Source organism: Lepus europaeus, chromosome 8 (assembly GCF_033115175.1).
Source record: "Lepus europaeus isolate LE1 chromosome 8, mLepTim1.pri, whole genome shotgun sequence".
Classification (NCBI taxonomy): domain Eukaryota; kingdom Metazoa; phylum Chordata; class Mammalia; order Lagomorpha; family Leporidae; genus Lepus; species Lepus europaeus.
The window spans coordinates 122,344,216-122,364,929 of record NC_084834.1 but is presented as its reverse complement, the minus strand read 5'-3'; the positions used below and the strand labels follow the sequence as shown (position 1 = coordinate 122,364,929).

The 20,714-nt window shown below is 58.4% G+C and overlaps 1 protein-coding gene across 1 annotated transcript in view; it reads right to left on the bottom strand.

The window, feature by feature from the left end:
- LNX1 (ligand of numb-protein X 1) overlaps positions 1–17,753 on the bottom strand; it is a 78,575-nt gene extending 60,822 nt beyond the window's left edge. The window contains exon 1 of the mRNA XM_062198834.1: positions 17,493–17,753. Within this exon, the coding sequence (XP_062054818.1) occupies positions 17,493–17,584 (92 nt within the window). The 5' untranslated portion in view covers positions 17,585–17,753. The remainder of the gene's footprint in view (positions 1–17,492) is intronic.
- Between the last annotated feature and the right edge of the window lie 2,961 nt (positions 17,754–20,714).

The following is a 20,714-nucleotide window of genomic DNA, read 5'->3' as shown; positions in this document are numbered from 1 at the left end:
CAGGGCTGGGCCAGGCCACCAGGAGCCAGGAACTCCATCCAGGTCTCCCACACGGGTGGCAGGGGCCCAAGTACTTGAGCCGTCATCTGCTGTCTCCCAGGGGGCATCAGCAGGAAGGGAGCTGGGTGGGAAGCAGAGTAGCCACGTCTCTAACGGATACTCCGATACAGGAAGCAGGTGTCCCCTGACATGGCTATACCCACTGCACAATACCCGCCCCAACACGCTTCACCTGCCCGTCTCATGGCATCATACGAAGCGTCACCAAGAGGATCCCTCAGACAAGGCCTCTTTTAAGATTCATTTATTTGAAAGGCAGAGTTACAGGGAGGGGGAGGGAGAGGAGAGAGAGGAGAAAGAGAGAGAGAGAGAGAGAGAGAGAATCTTCTCTTTGCTGGTTCATTCCCCAAGTGGCTGCAATGACTGGGGCTGGGCCAAGTCGAAGCCAGGAGCCAGGAGCTTCCTCCGGGTCTCTCACATGGGTGCAGGGGTCCAAGGGCTTGGGCCATCCTCCACTGCTTTCCCAGGCCACAACAAGGAGCTTGATCGGAAGTTGAGCACCAGGGACTTGAACCAGCACACATAAGGGATAATGGTAATGCAGGCGGTGGCCCTACCCACTATGCCACCGTGCCCGCCCGGGACGGGGCCTCTGAAGAATGACATTCGAGTGGACATTTAACCAGCAGTTAAGATGTCCAAGTCCCACCGCGGATTTCCGGGTTTGACCCACAGCTCCAGTTCCCTGCTCGGGGGTCCTGCTACCGCTGACCCTTGGAGGCAGCAGGGACAGGCATTTGAGGAATAAACAGATGGGATCTCTCTCTCTCTTTCTCTCTCTCTCCCTGTGTCTCTGCCTCTCCAATAAATTAAAAAAATAATAATAAAGAAGAAACGACATTTGAAAGCAATGCTTGGGCTTGTAGGTGGAGGACAGAAAGCTGTTATTCACCCGTTAACGTGCGAATGTTTTCCTATGAAGTCATGGAGCTGCTCATGGGCGGCTATGTCATTTCCTTGGAATAATTAGCTGTGCACAGGGTTGTAAGGGATCCGGAGAGGAGCAGAAGCAGCCTTTTCTAGATGCACCGTAAGTTAAAGGGTCGGACTTCTCTAAGGAGCACAGAGCCTCTAACGGAAGCTGTATGCGACTCTCCAATCCTAGTTTCCCTGCAAAGGAAGCGAGCGGTCTACAGACGAGCCAGGCCAGGCCGTGTGGGTTGGTTGCCCACGGCTGCCTCTTTCTGTCCCCTTTGCAAACGTCACTGAACCCTGTCTTTCTCCAGCGATGTTATTATCGCCGTGCTATGAGAATCCGCACCTTGATTTGCCCCGCGTGAAACATCCGCCCTGGGTCAGGAATAACAAACTCCAAGTTGCTCCGCTCACCTCCAAGGCCACGTTGGAAACCGGCATAAAGCAGATCAGCCCCCCGCCGCACAGCAGCGTGGACAGGACTTGTTTCCAGGGTGAGCTTCACCCTTGTTCGTGAGCACTCTCACGCCTGCGCGGATGCCGGGTCCTTGCAGGTCAGCCCTGCCCTTCGCTTTCTCTGTCTCTCATCTTCCGTTGTTCCCCATTCACCTATGGGCCTGGTTCATGAGCACAGGGGGCTGGGGCTGACTTTACTTCTCCCATGGTATAGCGACTGACGACTGCTAACGAAGTCACATCACCCCGCTCTGCCGATGGGGAGGCTCAAATGCAGGGCGCGAGTGCTGGGTGGTGAGGCCAGCGCACGGGAGAGGCTTTCCGGGATGGCAACCACGTGGCCTCGCGGCTGATCCACCTGCACTGCCTTACTCTGTTGGAGGTGACATTCCTCTCAACGGGGTGGCAGGCTTTCCTTATGTAACCACGAGGACACTGGCAGAGAGTAGCAAAGGCCATTTCTGCACAGAGGCGATGCCCTCCGTCTCAGTACAAACCAAACCACAGGAGTTCCGAGAGGATGTCCCCTGTGCAGGAAGTCCCGGCCCCAACACAGCACTGCACTCAGCAGGGGTGTCCTCCATGAGCGTGGCCATGGCAGAGCATCTAGCATGTCTCTAGGCCACAGGCAGCTCCTACAAAGGTTTCTTCCTCCCTTGCCTGGGTGGCAGAGCTCAACGTGTTCTAAGAACAGGTGTTAGAAAAGTGCACGTGGCCACCCAGGGGGCCAGCTCTGGGTCAGCGCTCAGGGCCATCCTGCCCCCTTTGGGGATCCATTCTTGCATGGCATCCTCACAAGAGAGTATCACGGATACCAGCGGGACATGGTGGCCTTGAATGCCGGCCTCAGATGCCTCTCGGGACCTTGGATGCCACCACGACGCACAAGACACCCACGACCCATCACTGCTTGGCCTCCCTGTAATTCCCGGTTCTCTTCCTCGCCTAATCCTGCAGCCGAAGAGGCTTGGGTGCAGTGACCAGCGGCGGCACTAAGATCTATTAGCATCAGCACCGAGATCTGTATTTTCCCCAATAAAGCACCTCTAACTTGGCCTTGGAGTGATGGTTTCTATCGACCTGGACAAGGGACTTTGTTGGCCACTGTTTGATCTACGGCCTGGGCCATGAGAATGTTCTTAGGAGAAAGTGCTTATGACCAAGTCCATCCTCCTGCATTTTGGTGTGGTCGTGGGGCCAGGTGTACCAAGCCCCCACCAAAGGTTTTCTGCCCTATGGTGTGCTCAGGGTGGATAGGGGCATTGCTGTTTTGCAAAAAGAACATCTGGCACTTTCTATGGCATCAAACACCCAGCAACTCATAAAGAAATGACAAGCGTGCCTGTAAGTGCTTTGAACTGGCGATCAGCACCCTCAGGGGCCCCCCCTTTCCAAAGCTTGTGCCTGGCAGCCAGGTTCTGTCGTCCCTGTGCTGGGTGGAGAGCGGAGAGAGCCACGGGGGGCCCACGCAGGTTCTGTAGAAAACATTGTCAGTTGTATTCCTTTTATAGCATCACATACAGCAAAGGGAGTGGTTGCAAAGGAATGGTGTAGGCCTTCTTTCCACATTCCCATCCATTCATTTGTTTTCATATTCTCTCTCCCTCGTCTCCAGCAAACCTTGCAACCAACACCAGGCTCACCTGTCAGGCCCCGAGACCCCCGATGCTGCCTGGAACCATGCACAACCTGGCCCCGGCCTCTGCACCATCTCCCCAGCCTCGCGGACCTGGGACCTGAGCTCCATAGAGGCCTCCCCCAGCCACAGCCAGGACACAGCCAGGGAGGGAGTGAAAGAGCTGCATTCCTTCCCCACGAAACACAGGATCCAGCTCGCCCACCTCCTTCTGCTCCGGGGCTGGCACAGCCCCTGCTCTCCGGCGACTGCTTCTCCAACTGTTCTCAACCTGAACAGGAAACAGCGAGGGACACAGAGTGCAGAAAGAGATTTGCCCACAACGGCTCCCCATCCATCATTGGCTCAATATTCATGTGTCATTAAAGAAAGCCCCAGAAGCACAAAACCCCACTGCCAAGCACAGGACCCAGAGCACAGGAAAGGGCGCCTGCACATCACACGTGGCCCCAGGCAGGGACAGTGCCTGCTCCACGGCCTGACGTGAGACTGCTATGGACGGGGGCCGCCCACGCAGGCCATGTCGGCAGCCACACCCGAAAGGCACCTCTGCCAGCCACAGCCCCTCCCCGCCCCGGGAGTAGCTTTCCTCGGAGTTCCACGGGGGTGGCGGCTACATGGCGGGGCAGGCACGCGATGAGAGGTCGGTGTGCGATGGGAGAAATCTCTGGATTGCACGCCAGCCACAGCGAACCTGAGCAAGCCCTACGTTCTGGAAAAGTTAGTGTCAATCCACCCGCTCTGACGGAGGCTTCAGCCCGCTGCATGGCGTGTTTCCTGTTAAAACCTCTTCTTGCAGCAGCCCGAGTCTCGCTCGACTCATCTGGGACCCAAAAGCTTCCACGGAAGGAGCCGGGGACCTCGCAGGTGCTCGGCTCGCCGGCGACACCAGGCACAAAGCAAAACGCTGTAGCCATTAGTGTCCACTCTCATTATCATCACAGCCGGGGGTGGGGGCTCAGTTGGACATTTGGGAAGAAGGGACCTGTTGGGGTGGAGGAGGGAAAGAGACGGCGTTTGAAGACCCTGAATACGGACAAGATGTTCGGGAAGATCTGGAAGCAATCAGAGGGAGGAGGCAGCTGGCCGATTAACCTCAGTGGAGAGTCCCGCCTGGCCACGGCCCCGACAGCTGACCGGGAAGGGGACCCAGCAGGAGGAGGAGGTCAGGCGGGTCTCACTTGGAGCGGAGCCAGCCCTGAAAGGACAGTGTGCTTTACAATGTTTTTTTTTTTTTTTTTTTCCACCTCCACTAAGTTTCCTGACTCTAATTGGATCCGCGGTGGTCACAGCAGGTTGCAGTATCTGGCACAGCCACCATCAAGGGCTCTGTCTGCCATCAAAGGCCCCAGATACCAAGACACACATGCACACGCACACACAGACATACGTACAGAGAGAGAGAGAGAGAGAGAGAGAGAGAGCGAGAGAGAGAGGTCTTTCATCTACAGGTTTTCTCCCCAAATGGCTGCAACAGCCGCAGATGGGCCAGGCTGAAGCCAGAAGCTTCCTCTGGGTCCCCAACAAGGGTGCGGGGGCCCAAGGACTTAGGCCATCTTCTGCTGCTTTCCTAAGCACACTAGCAGGGGCTGGATCAGAAGTGGAGCAGCCTGAACTTGAACCAGCACCCATATAGGATGCCAACATGCAGGTAGAGGCTTAACCTTCTATGCCACAGCGCCGGCCCCTGCTCCACTTCTGATCCAGCTCTCTGTTGAGGTGCCTGGCGGAGCAAGCAGAAAATGGCCCAAGTACCTGGGCCCCTGCCACCCCTGTGGGAGACCGGAGGAAGTTCCTGGCTGCTGGCTTTGCCGGAGCCCAGCCCCGGCTATTGTGGCCATTTGGGAGTGAACCACTGGATGGAAGATCTTTGTCTCTCCCTCTTTCTCTGTCACTCTGCCTTAGAAATAAATTAAATATATATATATATATATATTTTGGCACCAACATAAACTTTTAATTCCAGTTTCCACGAGCTTTGCCACGCAACACCTTGTGACGTCGGCATGTCCATTAGCCTCTGTCTATGGAGAGAACGGCAGAGGCCATGGCATTTGCTGGGTGAGGAACATCTGAGCTGCTAAGATGCTCAGTGGGCCCCAGCCTTTGCTTTTGTGTTCAGTGCAAATCTTTTAGGACTTTTAAAACGGAAGGCTTTGTGGCAGCGAAATGCCTGCCTTAGCAACAGCAGCACCTGGCTCATGGAAACATTTTTTCCATCGCAGGAGTTGACGCCGTCCTAACTTGTTGGATGAGCTCCCGCTCTGTGCTCTGTAAGGCTTCACGCGCCGTGGCTCCTGGTACCCACGCCCCACACGGTCAGGATGTGCCCACAGCAAGTTTTAAAACTAAGCTTTCAGAGGAGCTGTCCCCGTAAGCACCGGGTGGTTCAGATGCGAGTGTCCTGACTTCCTGGGCTCAAACGTTGCTCTTGAGTAAAACAAGGGCATGGACTGAGCCCAGAGAGCCAGTGCAGGAACGTGTGCTCTGGTTGCAGGAGTCTCCTGTGGGTGGGAGGGTGGAGGTCTCCTCCCAGCTTGGACGCCGCCGGCTGCCGACTAAGCTTCAGCAAGACGCTCGCTCACCTCGCGCTGGCTGGGCACGGTCCTACCCAAGAGGAGGTCGGGCTGCATCTGAGCATCTCTCGGAGGAAGCGTGAAGTTGTGCCGAAACGCCCGCCAAGTGGAACGTGCCGTGTGCCTCGGACGGAGGAGAGGCCGGCCCGCCGCTCCGATCAGCACATTCCACTGTTTCCTAAAGAAACTCAGGGCCCCGCACTCCCTCCCCAGCCACCCGCTCTTCCTCTCGACTGGAAAGAGCAGGCCCCTCTTCGGTCAAGTGTCAGAAACGCTTAGGATCACGCACAGCTCTGAAAGCCCGAGTCAGGGCGGGAGGGTCGGAGACAATGGGTTCCTCCGAGGTAGGTCATCAGAGACAACACCCGGCCCGAGCACCGAGCGCGGAGTGAAGACCTGCAAGCTCCCCCGACTCCTGACAAAACAGGCCAGGCAGCTTGAAAGAACACAGAGCTCCGAGGAAAAGCGGCAGAGGCGGCAGTAAAAACCACGGGGAAAGCCCGAAACGCTGCCCTCCAAGAAGGGAAGAACAAACAAACGCGCGGATACGTTTGGATGACAAATAGGTAGAGGACTATTTGGCAAACATGAGCACGCACACATCAGCGGCTGCAGATGACACACGGCCCCGGGGAATACAGGAATTTGAGTAATATGCTTCCCGCACCACGGTGCAGTAAAAATGAGTAATTATTTCTTGAAAAATTACCTTGCGCTCAGGGGGATGTCAGAAAGTTGGAAAAAGACCAACAGCATGGGATCGGACCAGGGGAAGGACACAGAAGGAAAAGGCCGGGGAAGAACATCAGTGCACAACGCATGCAACTGTTGGTTTAAGAAAAGCCGCAAGCAAAAGGCGAAAGATTCAGAAAACCAGGGCTGGGTCCGCGAAGAGCGGTGTGCCTTTACAGGACCAGAGCGGGTTTAGGGCAGGACCTGGCAGCCCGCTAAGTGCGTTTGGAGGCCTGCAGGGGTGGGGTAGGCCTGCAGGGGTGGGGTGGACCTCGCAGCCTCTCCTGGGAGAGATTGCATTTTGGGTGTTCTGCCAAGGTTCATGGTGTGTGTGTGTGTGTGTGCGCACGTGCTAAAACAGAAATCACAAGCAACAGGGGTACTCGGCGGGGTCTGGAAGGTGTTAACAGTCTGCCAGCACCTGGATCTGGGTCCACACCGCACTCAGGGCCTGGAAGCCAGGGTCCCAGCATGCATACGTGATACCCAGGGCGGGGAGGCCCCGGGAGACACTCGGTCAGCGGCACACACATCCGTACAAGGGTCCACCGCAGACAACGCGGAGCGAGCACCCAGGCCCAGCGGGGGGTGGGCGCCGGTGTTTTCCATCCCACCTGGAAGCGTCCTCGGAGCAGGTGACCCAAGACGACATTGAACCCATGAAACTCCCTCCACCTCCCCCGTTCTGGAACAAGCCGGCCCAGGGGAAGGTGAGCGGAAGCGTCGGGCTGACGGCCGGCACCGCCCATCACGCAGGTGGCCGTTCAGGCAGGTGGACTTCGGAGTTGAGGGCCCAGCCGTGCGCCCGGCTCCCTCCTGGCCTCTGCCCCAAGACCTCTCTCTCAAGGAGGCCGCCTTGGGCAACAGGGCTTCCCCGGGGGGGGCCTGGTTGTCTACTTCCCACAGTTCATCTCCGCCCGCTGCCGCACGCCCTGGCGCGTCTACCGCCCCCTGGCTGGAACACACGTGTACTGCACGATGCCCCCATATTTCACTGACTCAGGGCGCCAATCTGTGGAGCCCGAATCTTTTCAGACTTGCAGAAGCAAACAACACCTGCATCCTAGAGGGCGTGGCGCTGTTCCCGTCTCCTTCCCCTTTCCTGCCCCGTTTCCATATTTTTTGCCCCCTTAACCATTTCACACAAGTTTTAAGCGCATGCCTTTGATTGACACGTGGCGAAGGTGCAGGTGGTGCTTCCGTGCACAGAGGCAGCGTATAGTGAGCAGATCAGGGTAACGCACCCATCACCCCGACACCTATCGTCTCCACATGCTGGGGCATTCCAACTCCTTTCCATTAGGGACTTGGAAATGTCCAGTTTAGGGCTTGGCCTAGTGGTGTAGCAGGTTCGGCTGCTGTCTGTGATGCCCGCATCCCCTGTGGGCGCCGGTTTGATCCCCAGCTGCTCCACTTCTGGCTCAGCTCCCTGCCAATGCTCCTGGGAAAGCAGTGGAAGATGACCCCGTGCTGCCAGCCACGTGGGAGACCCAGAGGATGAAGCTTCAGGCCCAGCCAATGCGACCATTTAGGGAATGGCAAATGGACAATCTGTGTCTCCTTCTCTCTCCAACTCCACTTACCAACTAAAAAAGTCTCATCTCATAGTCACCGCGTGTGGCTGATGCCCGTGATGATGGTGATGGTGGTGGTGGTGCTAACTCAGGACGCCCGTGCTGTTGCCCAGACACGCGCCCAGCAAGCTGGGAGCCAGGGTCCATCCTGAGAGTGCGTGCTGGTGATGATAATGCCACTCGACCTGCCTGTCCCCAAGGACACCTCAGACCTGCAGAGTCCGTGTCCAGGATGGAGAGGCTGGCACACCTGTGCCAGTGCCTTGTCCTTGTCCCTGGAGCCCGCGCAGCATCCAGGAGGAAAGGTGCCCAGATGACTTCCTTCATCTATCGCTAGGAAGCCAAGAACATTCTTGGCTGACACTGCAAACAGCATATTTGGGACCCCTGCCCTGTTCTGCCTGCCACAGTGGAAAAATAATCGTGTGAGCTGGAAAGCTCCGTGTCTAGCAGGATTTTAGCTGGCCCCAGAAATGACCCAAGTGTGCTAGCCAGAGGGGGTTAGCTCACAAAGCAGTTAACTTTCCTGGTTCTGAATCCATCTCTGTCTCCTAACCCGGTCCTAGTGAATGATAAATGCCCGGAGCAGCCCGACAAACACCTGGGCAGTGCTGTTTCCATGGCGACACAGGAAGAGAAGCCGCCAAAAAAAAAAAAAAAAAAAATCCCTGATCCTGGAATGAGGATACGAGTGTGCCAGGCTGCCTGGGTCACCCGAGGACGCGTTCCCTGGCCTCGCTTAATCTCAGGCTGCCGCCCCGGAAGATGGGCAGCCCCTGCACGTGCTGGGAGGTTCAAAGGAGGTCATTCATTCTCCACCCCCATGGCTCATATTTACAGGGCGCGGACGACGCTCCAGGCTTTTACAAACGCTCCAGGTAGCCTGTGCTCACCCCCGCCCCAAGGAGATCTGTGTGAGGATGAGAAACTTGAGGCTTAGCCGTGGTTAACTGTGCTTTTTAACTTGTTATGTACTTGACACACACACACACACACACACGTCTGCTGGTTTACTCCCCACATGCCCGCAAAGGTGAGACTGGGCTGCGCTGAAGCCAGGAGCTCAGAACTCAGTCCCACGGGTGTGGCAGGAACCCAGTGCCTCGAGCCATCCCCTGCTGCCTCCCAGAGAGTGCATTAGCGGGGAGCTGGAGGAGCTAGGGTAGAGTTTTGAACCCAGGCACTCTGACGCGGGGGTGGGCACCGTGACTGCTGGCTACCTGCCACCCTGGAGGTTAAATAACTAATCCATGCTGCGTCACATGGCTAGCCAGTGATGAGCCAGGATTTGAATTCAGACCCAAGAGACGTTGGCACCTGCGGTTCTCACCAGCACAAGCTGCAGCTTGTAAGTGCTTCAGATGGGGCTTTGCCTGCCTCTCTGTGGCCACGTTTCGAATGCAGAACCCTTGGAATGAAATAAGACGCTTAGGACGCTGTGTGAAAACGCAGAGCTCCATCCTTGCCTGACGGCCTCAGGGGGGCCTTTGTGTAAAACTGCTCGGACAGGGAGCCCCGGGTTCACGGCTTCCTGAGGACACATCCCACATGAGCATTAACATACCACGCCATCCCCCAACAAGACATCAGGGCTGTTCAAGGTCACGGAGTCTGTTACTGGCAGGGCGGAGCACTCGGGTAAACGACCTCTGGTTCTTCACCTACAAAGTGGGAGGTGTGGGCTGGATCATGGCCAAGGTTTCCTTGGGTTCTAGAACACTCGGTGGGCCACAGACTCCAGCAGCCACGCTCCCCGCTGGAACAGGGTCAAGAAGAGGGGTCAGGTGTGGCCAAGACCCACGCAGAAGCAGAGGTGTGTGGAGGGGGCATGGCCTTGTCCAGGCGTCTCCCCACAGCCTGTACCCCGAGATGCCAGCCGGCCCCTTCTCGGTCTAGCCACGTCACGGGGGAGGAGGTGACCGTGTGGCTTCAGCTCCTCCACTTTTCTGAGCCAGTGCACCTGGCTCACCGTGGGTGACGTGGAATCACTACTGAATTTCATAACCCTAAGGCTGACCGACAAGGGCATACACGCTGCAGAGTTCCTTTCCTGTAACTGCTGCTGCCGCTAATAGAGCCCGTAGCTAAGAGCTTCCTACACAGCGGGCAGAGCAGGAAACGCCTCAGAGAACTGTATTCGGGACTCACAACAGGGGCCGATGTCCTGGTGCGCTGGGTTAAACCACAGCCTGCACAACCGGCATCTCTTCTGGAGCGCCGGCTAAGTCCTGGATGCTCGGCTTCCGATCCAGCTCCCGGCTAATGCACCTGGGAAAGCAGCAGCAGATGGCCCAAGCGCTAGGCCCACTGCCACCCAGGTGGGAGACCCAGAGGGAGTTCCACGCTCCTAACGTCAGCCTGGCTCGGGTCTGGCCATTGTAGCCATTGGGGGAGCAAACCAGTGGATGGAAGATCTTTCTCTCTCTCTGCAAATAAATACATACTTAAAAAACCACAACAATCTATGGGGCAAGTATTCTTACCCACATTTTTGTTGGGGAAGTTCAGAGAGGCTCAGTAAGTCACCCAAGGCTGAACAGGCGCAGCGAGTGTACAGGACGGGACCAGCCTCGCTCCAGAGTGGGCGCTGGTCCCATTCCAGAACATTCACCCCAACTTCCGATGGAGGCCCCTGGATTCCGGCCCTTGGGGTGGCGAGTGGACTCACTCACATGTTGCGGCCTGTCTTACTGGTCTGGGCAGAGCTGCAGGTGAGGGAGGGCTTAGAGGGCAAACAGGAAGACGTCCAGCCCCAGGTACCAGGAGTCAGAGCTCAGGAGAAGGGGCTCAGCAGGGCCCCGGGGTCTCCAGGGCAACAGGGGAAGAGAATGGGAGAGGGGATTCGGGAGGAGAGGGTCTCCATGAGCTCACGCAAGAAGCAGGACTGCGTGAGGCTGATGGTTGGTCGGGGTTCAAGGTCTCTGGCACGCACAGGACCTCTGAGTTCATGGTTTTGCCTCCCTTTCAAAAGGGGACTCACCAAATCCTACTTCCGGCTTTGAGAGCCTGAGTGCCCCCCAGCCTGGCTCCTGGCGTCTGGGGAAGCAGGTGCGGTTGGGGGAAGAGGCCGCAGGCAGGCTGGAAGGCAGAGCAGCCCCCCGGGGATGTGTGCTGGGAGGAATGACAGTGACAGAGGGACTGCGACTGGGAGAAAGGAAGGCCGCTTCCTGCCCTGTGTCTCCCAGGACCCACCCCAGACGCCGGCGGCGAGAACGCGCCCTGCGTTCACCTTGAAGAGGCTGTGTCCAATGTCTACAACCCACTGCACCGGTGGGGCCGCAGTCCACGGGCCACGTGGGGAAGGCCCCCGAGGATGTCTTTCTCTTTCTTTACAAACGCTTCTGGCATGTTCCCCAGTGGGTTTGTTACTGCAGGAGGACGGTGGCTAGTTCACAAATAGTCAACTCTACACGTGGCTGTACGTACACACTATTCACACCCGGGTAATGGGTCTATGACTGCGTGACTATATAAACATGACTCATGCGTACACACACACACATGTACACCTGCCTGCAGGTATAGATAGATACCTATAGCTCTGACACACACATGGGCAGACTTCTTTATTGAAAAATCAATAAAGAGCTGGAATTTGGTGTAGTGGTTAAGGTGCCGGTTAGGGCGCCTGCATCCTACAACAGAGCACCTGGGTTCAGTCCCTGGCTCCGGCTCCTCACGCAGCCTCCTGCTAAGGCAGACCCTGGGAGGCGGTGGCAATGGTCGGAGTCGTCGGACTCCCGCCCCCGGCTTGGGAGACTGGATTGAGTTTCTGGCTCCCAGCTTCAGTCTCCGAGCCATTGCAGGCATTTGGGAGTGAAATGGCAGATGGGAGTTCTGTCTGTGCCTCTCAGAAACAAACACACACCTGTGAGGCTGTCACCTTAGGAGGAAGGAGGTTAAATCCAGGAGGATTTTCAGGTTCAAGGTTTTGATTTTTTTTCTTGTGTACATTTCCCTCGATTTGAATGCTAGATCAGAGCATTGCGTCATTTCTCCCAGTTGCCAGGCCAGTGTTTGCAGCTAGGGTTGGAGGAGGAGGAAGAGAAAGAAGCTGAAGCGATGTGACCGTTCGCGATGCGTGGATCTTAGCTCACGACCAGACCGCAGAGGAGGATGATGGGATGAGGAAGAACAACACTCCCTGGGTACTTGGTGAGAGTGTTGTTTGCGTAGTCCATACTTGGACGTCTCGGTACCTGTTCTTGGTGTGATGCTACTGTTGTGGTCACATTTCTTAAAGCTCCATCCTTGAATGCTAAACACCAAAGCATCGGCAGGTTTGCACAGCCACAGTTGAGGGGGACCCACGCGGAGCATGGTTGGTCACGAAGGGACAACGCTGACGACGAGTACCGGGGGCGTGGAGTCCGCCATCCCCTCCCCTCTGCCTTTGTGTTGTGAAAACAGAAAACTCAAACAACCGCGTGTGAGGAAGACGACAAATCGACCGAACACGAATCTGTGTCTTTTGAGGAAACCCCAACCTTGGCCGTCAGAGTCACGTGACTAGACAGGCAAAGGCAGTCGCTGGGCGTGCGAGTGAGTGCCCACGACTGCTGGGTTTGCTTAGGGTCCACGTCCTCGGAGGGAGAACGTTGGGGACCAGACAGCGAGCAGTTAGGGACTGGGGCTGCTTTGCTGTTGGCAAGAGTTCTCAAGCAAAAATACGTCCCTGAAACAGGATCGCAGTGCTCCCTGGGCAGCCAAGGAGCCTCGCGACGCAACACTGATGAGTTTGGGTCAACGAGTCAGGAGCACGCAGTGCCAATCTCCTTCAAAACACACGCGTCTAAAAATCGCAGGGCAAACGTCCTATTGCAACATGTGCTGAGCTGAAACGCCTCGGAAGCCGCAGGACAGCCACCGAGCCCAAGTGGGCCCCTGCCTGGCCCCTGAGACCGGCCTGGACTTCTCTGGGTCACCCCTGTCTTCTGTGAACGCCCCCCCACCAGGCCAGACCCACAGCCACGTCGGATGCACAAGACACATGACAAGACACATCCAGAGATGAGCCTTCTGGTCTCCGTTACTGCCCAGGTTGATGAGAAATAAAATTCTGGGAGACTCCACTTGGAAACCACTTACTGGCAAAGCCACACAGCGCTGTTGGCTTGGTCTTTGCCTGTGTTGGGAGCCGTTAACACAGAGCAAATGAAAAGGGGTGGAACGGGGCGGGCGGGCGGACTTCCTGTCGCTCAGCCCCAGGCCTCCCACTAGGGCCAGACAGACCCCAGCAGCCATCATCCGGACTGGCTCAGGTGCACCTCCCTTCGCACAAAGCTGTTGACAAAGATGCTCTGCCGGGTTACAGAGTTCCCAGCCCCAGGGCCTGTGTCCCAAGCTTGGCAGAAGTCACAGGAAGAGGAGCCACAAAGGCCGCTGTTGCTACCCAGCCCGGCCTAGCGCAGGGACCCTGGGCAGCCAGACCCAGAGTGGGCCGTGAAACTACAGCAGGCGCGCTCCTCACCTGGCCTGGGAGCCCGAGCGACGAAGTTCTTGGTGCTGGAAACCATGCACCCTGCAGCGGGGCCTCGCAGGAGGGCGCTGGGGGGTGTGAGTGCCACCCATGGGTGTTCTGGGTCCCGAATCCCAGGGCCGACCCCAGCTGGCACCTAGAACTCTGCTGCCGTGGGCAGCTTCCCCACAAGACCCCATCCTTGACTCAAGTTGCGAAACTGGGTATCGGTCACCTTGGTTTCCCAAGTCTGAGGCTCCGTTGGGCATGGGCCGTGCCCACTCAAAGCCACTGCCTTACAGTGCCCTTGTCCCCTTCGGATTCTCGCCCCAGCAGTGACTGCACTCACAGGCCAGGATCACTCATCTGACTACGCCAGCAGAGAGCCAGCACTTCCCAGTGTCGCCAGAAGCCACAGCTTGACGGCGGGGGCACGAGTTCCCGAGACCTGGCCCCTCCAGCCACGCCCTCTCTGCCTTGTTGCTGACTGTGTCCCTAAGACGCCGAGAAGCAAGGGCTTGACGCGCTGTGCGCCCACTCAAGGCCCCACGGACACGGACACGCATGGGTCATGGCGTCTACCAGAGCCAGACACAAAGTGGATGAGTACATCGGCAAGGGTGCTGGAACGCGGAACTGCAAATCCCCCCCCCCCCCGCCCCGAGATTCTCCACGGGGAAGCCCAGCTGGGGCTCCGAGGCGGCGGATTGTGGAACCACCTGGGGTGGGAAGGGAGTTTCGCTTTAGGTTTGATTCAGAGCCCAGGCACCTGCACTGGGCAAAACCTCCTGGCCCCCAGGGCTGAAGCGGGTGTTTCTGGGAACCTGTGCGGCTCCAAGGCCATTCCCTACGAGTGTCCCGCCGTGGGCCCGCAGCACCAAGCCCGTGACCCCGAGTGTCCACTTCTGAGCGTCCTCAGCTCTCGGGCCCCGCCCACCACACACTGCCCGGTTTCCGGCTTCCGCTGTGATGTCACCCTCCCCTGCCGGAGGCAACAGGTGACACTGGACCTGTTTAAGGCAGGGGTAGCCCAGGGCCACGGAATGTTGGTCCTCGGGGCCAAACCAGGCACACGGCGGTCAATGCTGGGCGGAACACAGTGTTGTGTTTGAAGCGAACATTTGAAGTCGAATTTGATTGTTTTCAGGTGTGATACGGTAGGAGCTATCCATACATCAAGAGGATTATGGAAAAGTGGAATTAAAACATCAGTTTCTTTTGGTGCAAAGAAATCTTGAAATCCGTGCGTGGTTTTTCCTCACACACATTCCCCATGAACTTTTGGAAGATGCTGTGTCAATGTGCATGCATGAAATTCATGGCTGGCCACGTCTTTCCCACCACCGTGTGTCCCTGCTTCCTGGGGCAGCTGAGACCCCCGCTCCACAGCTACCTGGGACCCATCTGCTGGATTAGCCCGTGCCCCAGCTGGGCCCCCAACTGCGAGCCTTGGCGTTGGACGGGAAGGGAGACGCAGCGGGGACTGGGGTGTTTCACGTAGGGCCGGGCCCCAGAGCTCAGAGCGGGGTGGAGGAAGCCTGAGAGTCCCCTGACACAGCCTGGCTCCAAGCCATAAGAGTGGCTCTCTTCAAGGCTGGTGCTGCAGCACAACTGGTTAAGCTGCCACCGGCATCCCTAGGGGCGCTGGTTCGAGTCCTGGCTGCTCCACTTCCAATCCAGCTTCCTGTTCATGGCCCGGGAAAGCAGCAGAAGATGGCCCAAGTGCTGTGTCCCTCCCATCCTTGTGGGAGACTCGGAAGAAGGTCCTGGCCCCATGCTGGCTGTTGTGGCCATCTGGGGAGTGAACCAGTGCATGGAAGGTCTCTCTCTCTCTCTCTCTCTCTGCTATGCTTTCAAATAATTTTTTTCAAACAATAGTTATCTTCATGGTACCACCTATTGTGCCTGTTTCCCAGGGTGCTAACCTGGGCCCCACAGGCCCATTTGCTGCTAGAAATCGGGCTTTGGTGACAACCACAGCCACCCCAACCTCTGTGCTATTTGCCCTGCCTGAGGCACCTGCTCTTTCCACCCCCCCCATTCTGCCCCACTCCCCCGGCTCTCTAACAGCTGCCCCTGCCCGGGCAGTGGGCCCTCTCCCCCCGCCTCACCTATCGCCTGCTCCCCCTGCCTCGGTATCCCCTCCACCTTGGAGCACCGCTTATATCCTTAAGTGCAGTTAGATTGTCGGCGGTTCCTCTGCCTGCACTGGCCAGCTGGAGGCCCAGCACGGGCTCCGTATGGAGGACAGAGCTTTCTTCTGGTGCACGGCTTTAGGGGTTCATAGCCCCAGAGGGGGCAGGCCCCTGGCTTAGCCTCCTGGTGAGGCTCGGACGGCAGGCGTGGTACAGGTGTGGAGAAGGGGTCACTTGCTGAGCCAGGAAGCAGAGTGCCGGCCCAGCCTGGCCTTTGCAGGGACCACAGTGTCCCAGCCACCCCAGGCCTCCCTTTGGGCCCAAGTCTTAGACAGCATGATGGGGCGAAGGTCACACCCTCCCAGCACCACCAGCGCACGGCCCTGACAGGGGAGCTGGTGTCCCAGCTCCAGCGATGCCTCGGTAGCTGATCTACTAGTGAGTTATCTCCAGCAGTCAGGTGGCGGCTGGCAGAGCCTCCCCGGCCACTGGAAGCTTCTAAGAAAGCTACGCCCCTTACGTTAGGGATCAGGCCTGGGAAGCCCTGGCTTCACGCTGTCTAGATCACTTCACGCGCTGGGAGGAATGGCCTGCCTGGGCCCACTCTGTTATTCCGAAGATTGGTTGCCTTTCATTCATGCGATTGGAGGAAAAAAAGTCACTAAGGGAGCAGGAAGAGCCTTCCTCCTCCTGGTTACAGAACTGAAGGCGAGGAGTGAGCAGGAGGCTCCGTGGTGGCCCCCAGGCCCCAGGTCCCCCCGGAACCTGTGACTGTGACCTTCTTTGGATAAAGGGTCTTGCAGGATTAGTTAAGGGTTCCGAGATAAGTGGGCCTGGACTTCCATGGCAAGGGCCCCCGCAGGAGGAGAAATGAACAGGCTGGGGCAGGCCACGGAGAGGCCGGGGTGGACTCCAAGCCTTCCTGCTGCGGCCAACGGAATGGCGGGAGCGTCGGGCCTGTGGGTCACAGAGACCCAACTTGTCGGCCTTTGTGACAGCAGCCCTGGGACAGGAGCCTGCGTCCAAGAGGAGCAGCAGGTGCGGCCGGGTGGGCAGGCAGGGAAACCAAGGCGGCCTCCTCTGAGAGGAAGCCAAGAAGCTTCGCAGAATCTCCGAAAGCTCTGGCATCCGGGGCTTCTCTCGAGAGCCTGCCGCAATGTGGTTATCCCCAGAGATGCTCAGGACTCGGCTTGGAGCCAGCCACTTGCTCCTGGAGCCTGCCTTATCCAAGATGGACGTTATGATGGGGGAGCGCCCCGACATGCTGCATCGCCCAGACGGACAAGCTGCCCCCGAGGACCCAGCTCAGGTGTTCACGGAGCATCTACTGGACCGGAGCATCTGGCTGGGACGCAGGCTGTCCCCGCGTGACCGGCCACCTTTGCTGCCGTGAGCCCCAGGAGCAGTCCGGGTCTCGTTCGCCCTCTGGCTCCGTCTCACACGTAACCAACTCCGGCTATTTTTATCTGCCTGGCAAAGCCCCACAGAGGAGGAATGCATTCCTACAAACGCTGCAAAGGAGACAGGGAGCTATGGAAGCCTTTCCCTGGGCGGCCGCCGTGCCGACTCTCGAGTGTGGAGATAGATGCTCTCAGCAAGTGGAAGGCAGCAGCCGGGCGGGGGCACAGCCCCGCACGCAGGCTCAGCCCCGCACGCAGGCTCTGCGGGTTCTATTTATGGCAAGACGGCTGCACACAGCGATGGAGGAAGAACACAGCACAAAACGCACACCCAAAGCAGGAACACAAATGCCTCCTTGGGACGGCACCACCCACGGTGGGACAGACAGCTAAGTGCCAGCAGGGCGTTCCCCTGCACCGCCCCAGCAGCAGGGGGCAGCTGCCTCAGGCCCCGCCCCCACCACGGGGGGGGCACACACATGCATGCACACACACACGCTTGCACGCACACACACGCATGCACGCCGGCCCGACTGGGCAGTGGACTCACAGTTCTGAGCACAGGAAGTGCAGGCTGCCCACGTTGTCAATGTAGTTGGCAGGGCTGAGCCAAGGCAGGACCAGTAGCAGGAGCGCCTTCATGGTCCCCGCCGGGCGCTGCTTCTCCCTGGCCGCCGGCCCTTTAAACACACAGGGCCATGTGCGCACAGGGCCGGCTGCTGGCTGAGAGCCTGCCTTGCCCAGCCTCTGTGTGCAGCCCCGCAGGTGAATGCTGGGGCTCTCAGGGGATCACGCTGTGGCCGGCTGGGGCCCAGGCTGCCAGCGAGAGGCACCGGCCCCGCCTGCAGGGCTCAGACTGGCTCTCGGGAAGCAGCTGGTCTGTTGACATCACCGGCCGGGGACAGGCAGGCTGTGTGGGAGCTTGGCACGGCACACGCTGGTCCCCACAGTGTGGACAGCAGAGCGAGCGATCGGAGCAGCGCTTGTGGCAGACCCTGACCCCGAGAACTGGCCCCCTCCCGGGCGGGCGCAGCACAGCCCCTCCGCTGCCGCCGCCATCCTGACCGGCTGGCGGCTTGGCTGTGCTGGACAGCGGCTGTCCGCTCTCTGAGGGCGACATGAAGTCCCCACCAAGCAGGTCCCTGAGCGAGCGGTGACGGCAGGGGCCGCCCCTCCCCCGCCCCTGGCCTTGGTCACCTCTCCCGGGGGATGCAGCTGCAACACTGGGCCTTGTCACCCCTCCAGCTTTGGGGACTGCCACTCGAGAGCAGGGGTGGGGACCCCTTTTTTCCCACCAGGGGCCACGGGGGTATCTACAACATCACACAACATTCGCAACCTCAAAACGAGCCGGCTGCAGACTTCGCAATGTTCCCGTCCCGCCCTGCTGCCTTGGAGACGCCAGAACGCGTGATTCCGTGGGCCTCACGTGGCCCACGGGCTGGATGTTCCCCACGCCTGTTCTGGACCGACGGCCCCTAATATCGCAATGCCCCGGCTCCTGGAGGAGCCCCCAGTCCCCCTCTCCCCACCCCGGATGCAAGAGACCGAAGCCCATTTTGCCAAGTCAGGGCCTAAAAGTGGCTCAAATGACTACCAAGCAATCTGGCAAACTAGACTGGGTAGGAAGCTGTCCAGGAGAACTCGAGGAGGAGATGAGGGGCCCCGGGAGAGCGGCCCCGGGCTCTGCACTGACCTGCGGGCAGGCTGAGGGCGTGCACGGATGGACGGTGGGCCTTCTGAATGCGCACACCCCACTGCTCAGCTCGGCTCAGAGGTAAGCAGCCCGGGGAAAGCGCCGTGCCGAGGCCCAAGTCTGAACTCTGGTTCTGGGTGAGGATGGGACGCGAGAGCGACTCAGAGCAGGTGCAAAGCGGCCCTCGGGAAGCAGGCTTGGCGGCCAGGCGTCTGAGTGCTGGCTCTGCCGCGTTCTCGCCGGGTGACACGGGGCCTGGGGCTGGCCCTCCCTGAGCCCCCGTGCCCACATCGCTTGTCTCAGAGCATCCTCAGAAAGCAGGCATCAGATGCCATCCTAATTAGTGTATCCCTGTAGGGACACAAATCTCAACTTCGAACGATCATGCATTGCTCTCGTGTTTTCTTGCCACTAGGCCCTAGAGCCAGCCCTTGCACCCCGGCTGTCCTATTTGTCCCTCAATGTCATTACCCATCACCTCCTGCTTTCTCGTTTCTTTTTCCTTCACTCAACAGAGGCTGGAAGGAGGGGGGCAGCAGGACAAACCGGGTTCAGGGTTGGAAAGCTGCAGTGAGGGGGTACGCCCACCGGGGCACCATGACTGTGCAGAGGTCCAGCCCGCGGGCAGGGCCGCTGGGCGTGGGAGCAGGCCTGCCTCTCTGCGGACAGCGGTACGCCCTGGTGTCTTCCTCCCTGCGGGCAGCGAGCCCCGTCTGGGCTGCCCCACACAGAAACAAGGGCCGACAAAATCCAGGGTACACGGCCATGAACGAAGCTAACCAAGGAATATTCAGGGGGCCTCCAGCCAGCCGTGTCGCGGGCCAACCACATCGCGTTCTCACACGGCCGCTTTTCAAAATACCAGTGATCTCTTCGTGCTGGTGAACTCTTACGGAGGGTTGGCCTTAGCATCCCCTACGTGTGTTTTCAATTTCTCTCCTTCACCTTCCAAAGTTCTGTCCTCCAAGGCAGACAGCACGGCTTGGACAGGTGTCTTGGACAGCCCTTTTCACCCAGGGCCCAGCCTGTCGGGGGTCCTTGATAAGTATCATCTGTGCCGATGGTGGTTCACACACCGGGGAGGTGGCCTTGGTCCCGAGGTCGGGCTCACACAGGGTTCAGGAAGTCATGTTTCATCCTGGAGAGCCTCTCGTCACTGGACCCGCTACTGACCATGGCCTCTGCTGGGGAAGGCTGCCGGTCAACGGGACAAGCCCACCACCTGCCTGGGAGTTCTTTGCAGCAGAGCTGGGCAGGGGAGTAGCCCTGTGTGACGGGAGTAGCCCCATTAGACACCAGGGGACACGCTGATGGGAGCAGCCCATGCATGGGAGTCCATGTTCCCTAAATGAGGCAGAAGGCAACAGTAGAAGATTCCAAACTCCAGCTTCCAAGTTCACGGCTGCTTCCAGAGCAGGGCTCCTGGGCTGGAATCGGAAAAGCTGTCCATGCAGCCGGGGGTCGTGCCAGTCAGGCAGCCCCCCAGGCAAGGCCGAGAACGTCCCTTAAGGATTGACGCTGAGCTCAGTGCTGGGGCTGAGGTAATGGCCTGGATTCTGACGGCTCGCCGCCTTCGTTCAAGGACGTGTCACGGCTGCCTGCCTGCACCCCGGACTCAAGTCCAGTGTCGGTCACGGCGAGATCCCAGACAGGGCAGTGAGCCGACTCCACGGCAGAGTGTAATGACTGCTAGCAGCACCACACTGTGCATCTGAGACTCGCTGGGAGATTGGAGGTGTTCTCACCATATAAACTGTCAGGATGTGAGGTCACGCATATTCATTAGCTTGCTGTAGCCATTCCACATTTCACATTTCAAAGCATCGTGTGCACCATAAATATATACATAATTTTGGTCGATCATAAAAATAGTTACAAGGCTCCCTACGTCCTTTATGTGCGTATTTACTGAATAAAGTGATATTAAAGAACCAGGGGACAATGCCAAGTTCATAGTGCAGGGCCAGCCTCCAGCACTCCTGTACCAGCAGGTGCCAACCTGCAGGCCTCACCCAGGAGCTGCAGGAAGACTTGGCCCTGGTGACCTGAGCGTGCCGGCTGGGGGGCTCCAGAGGC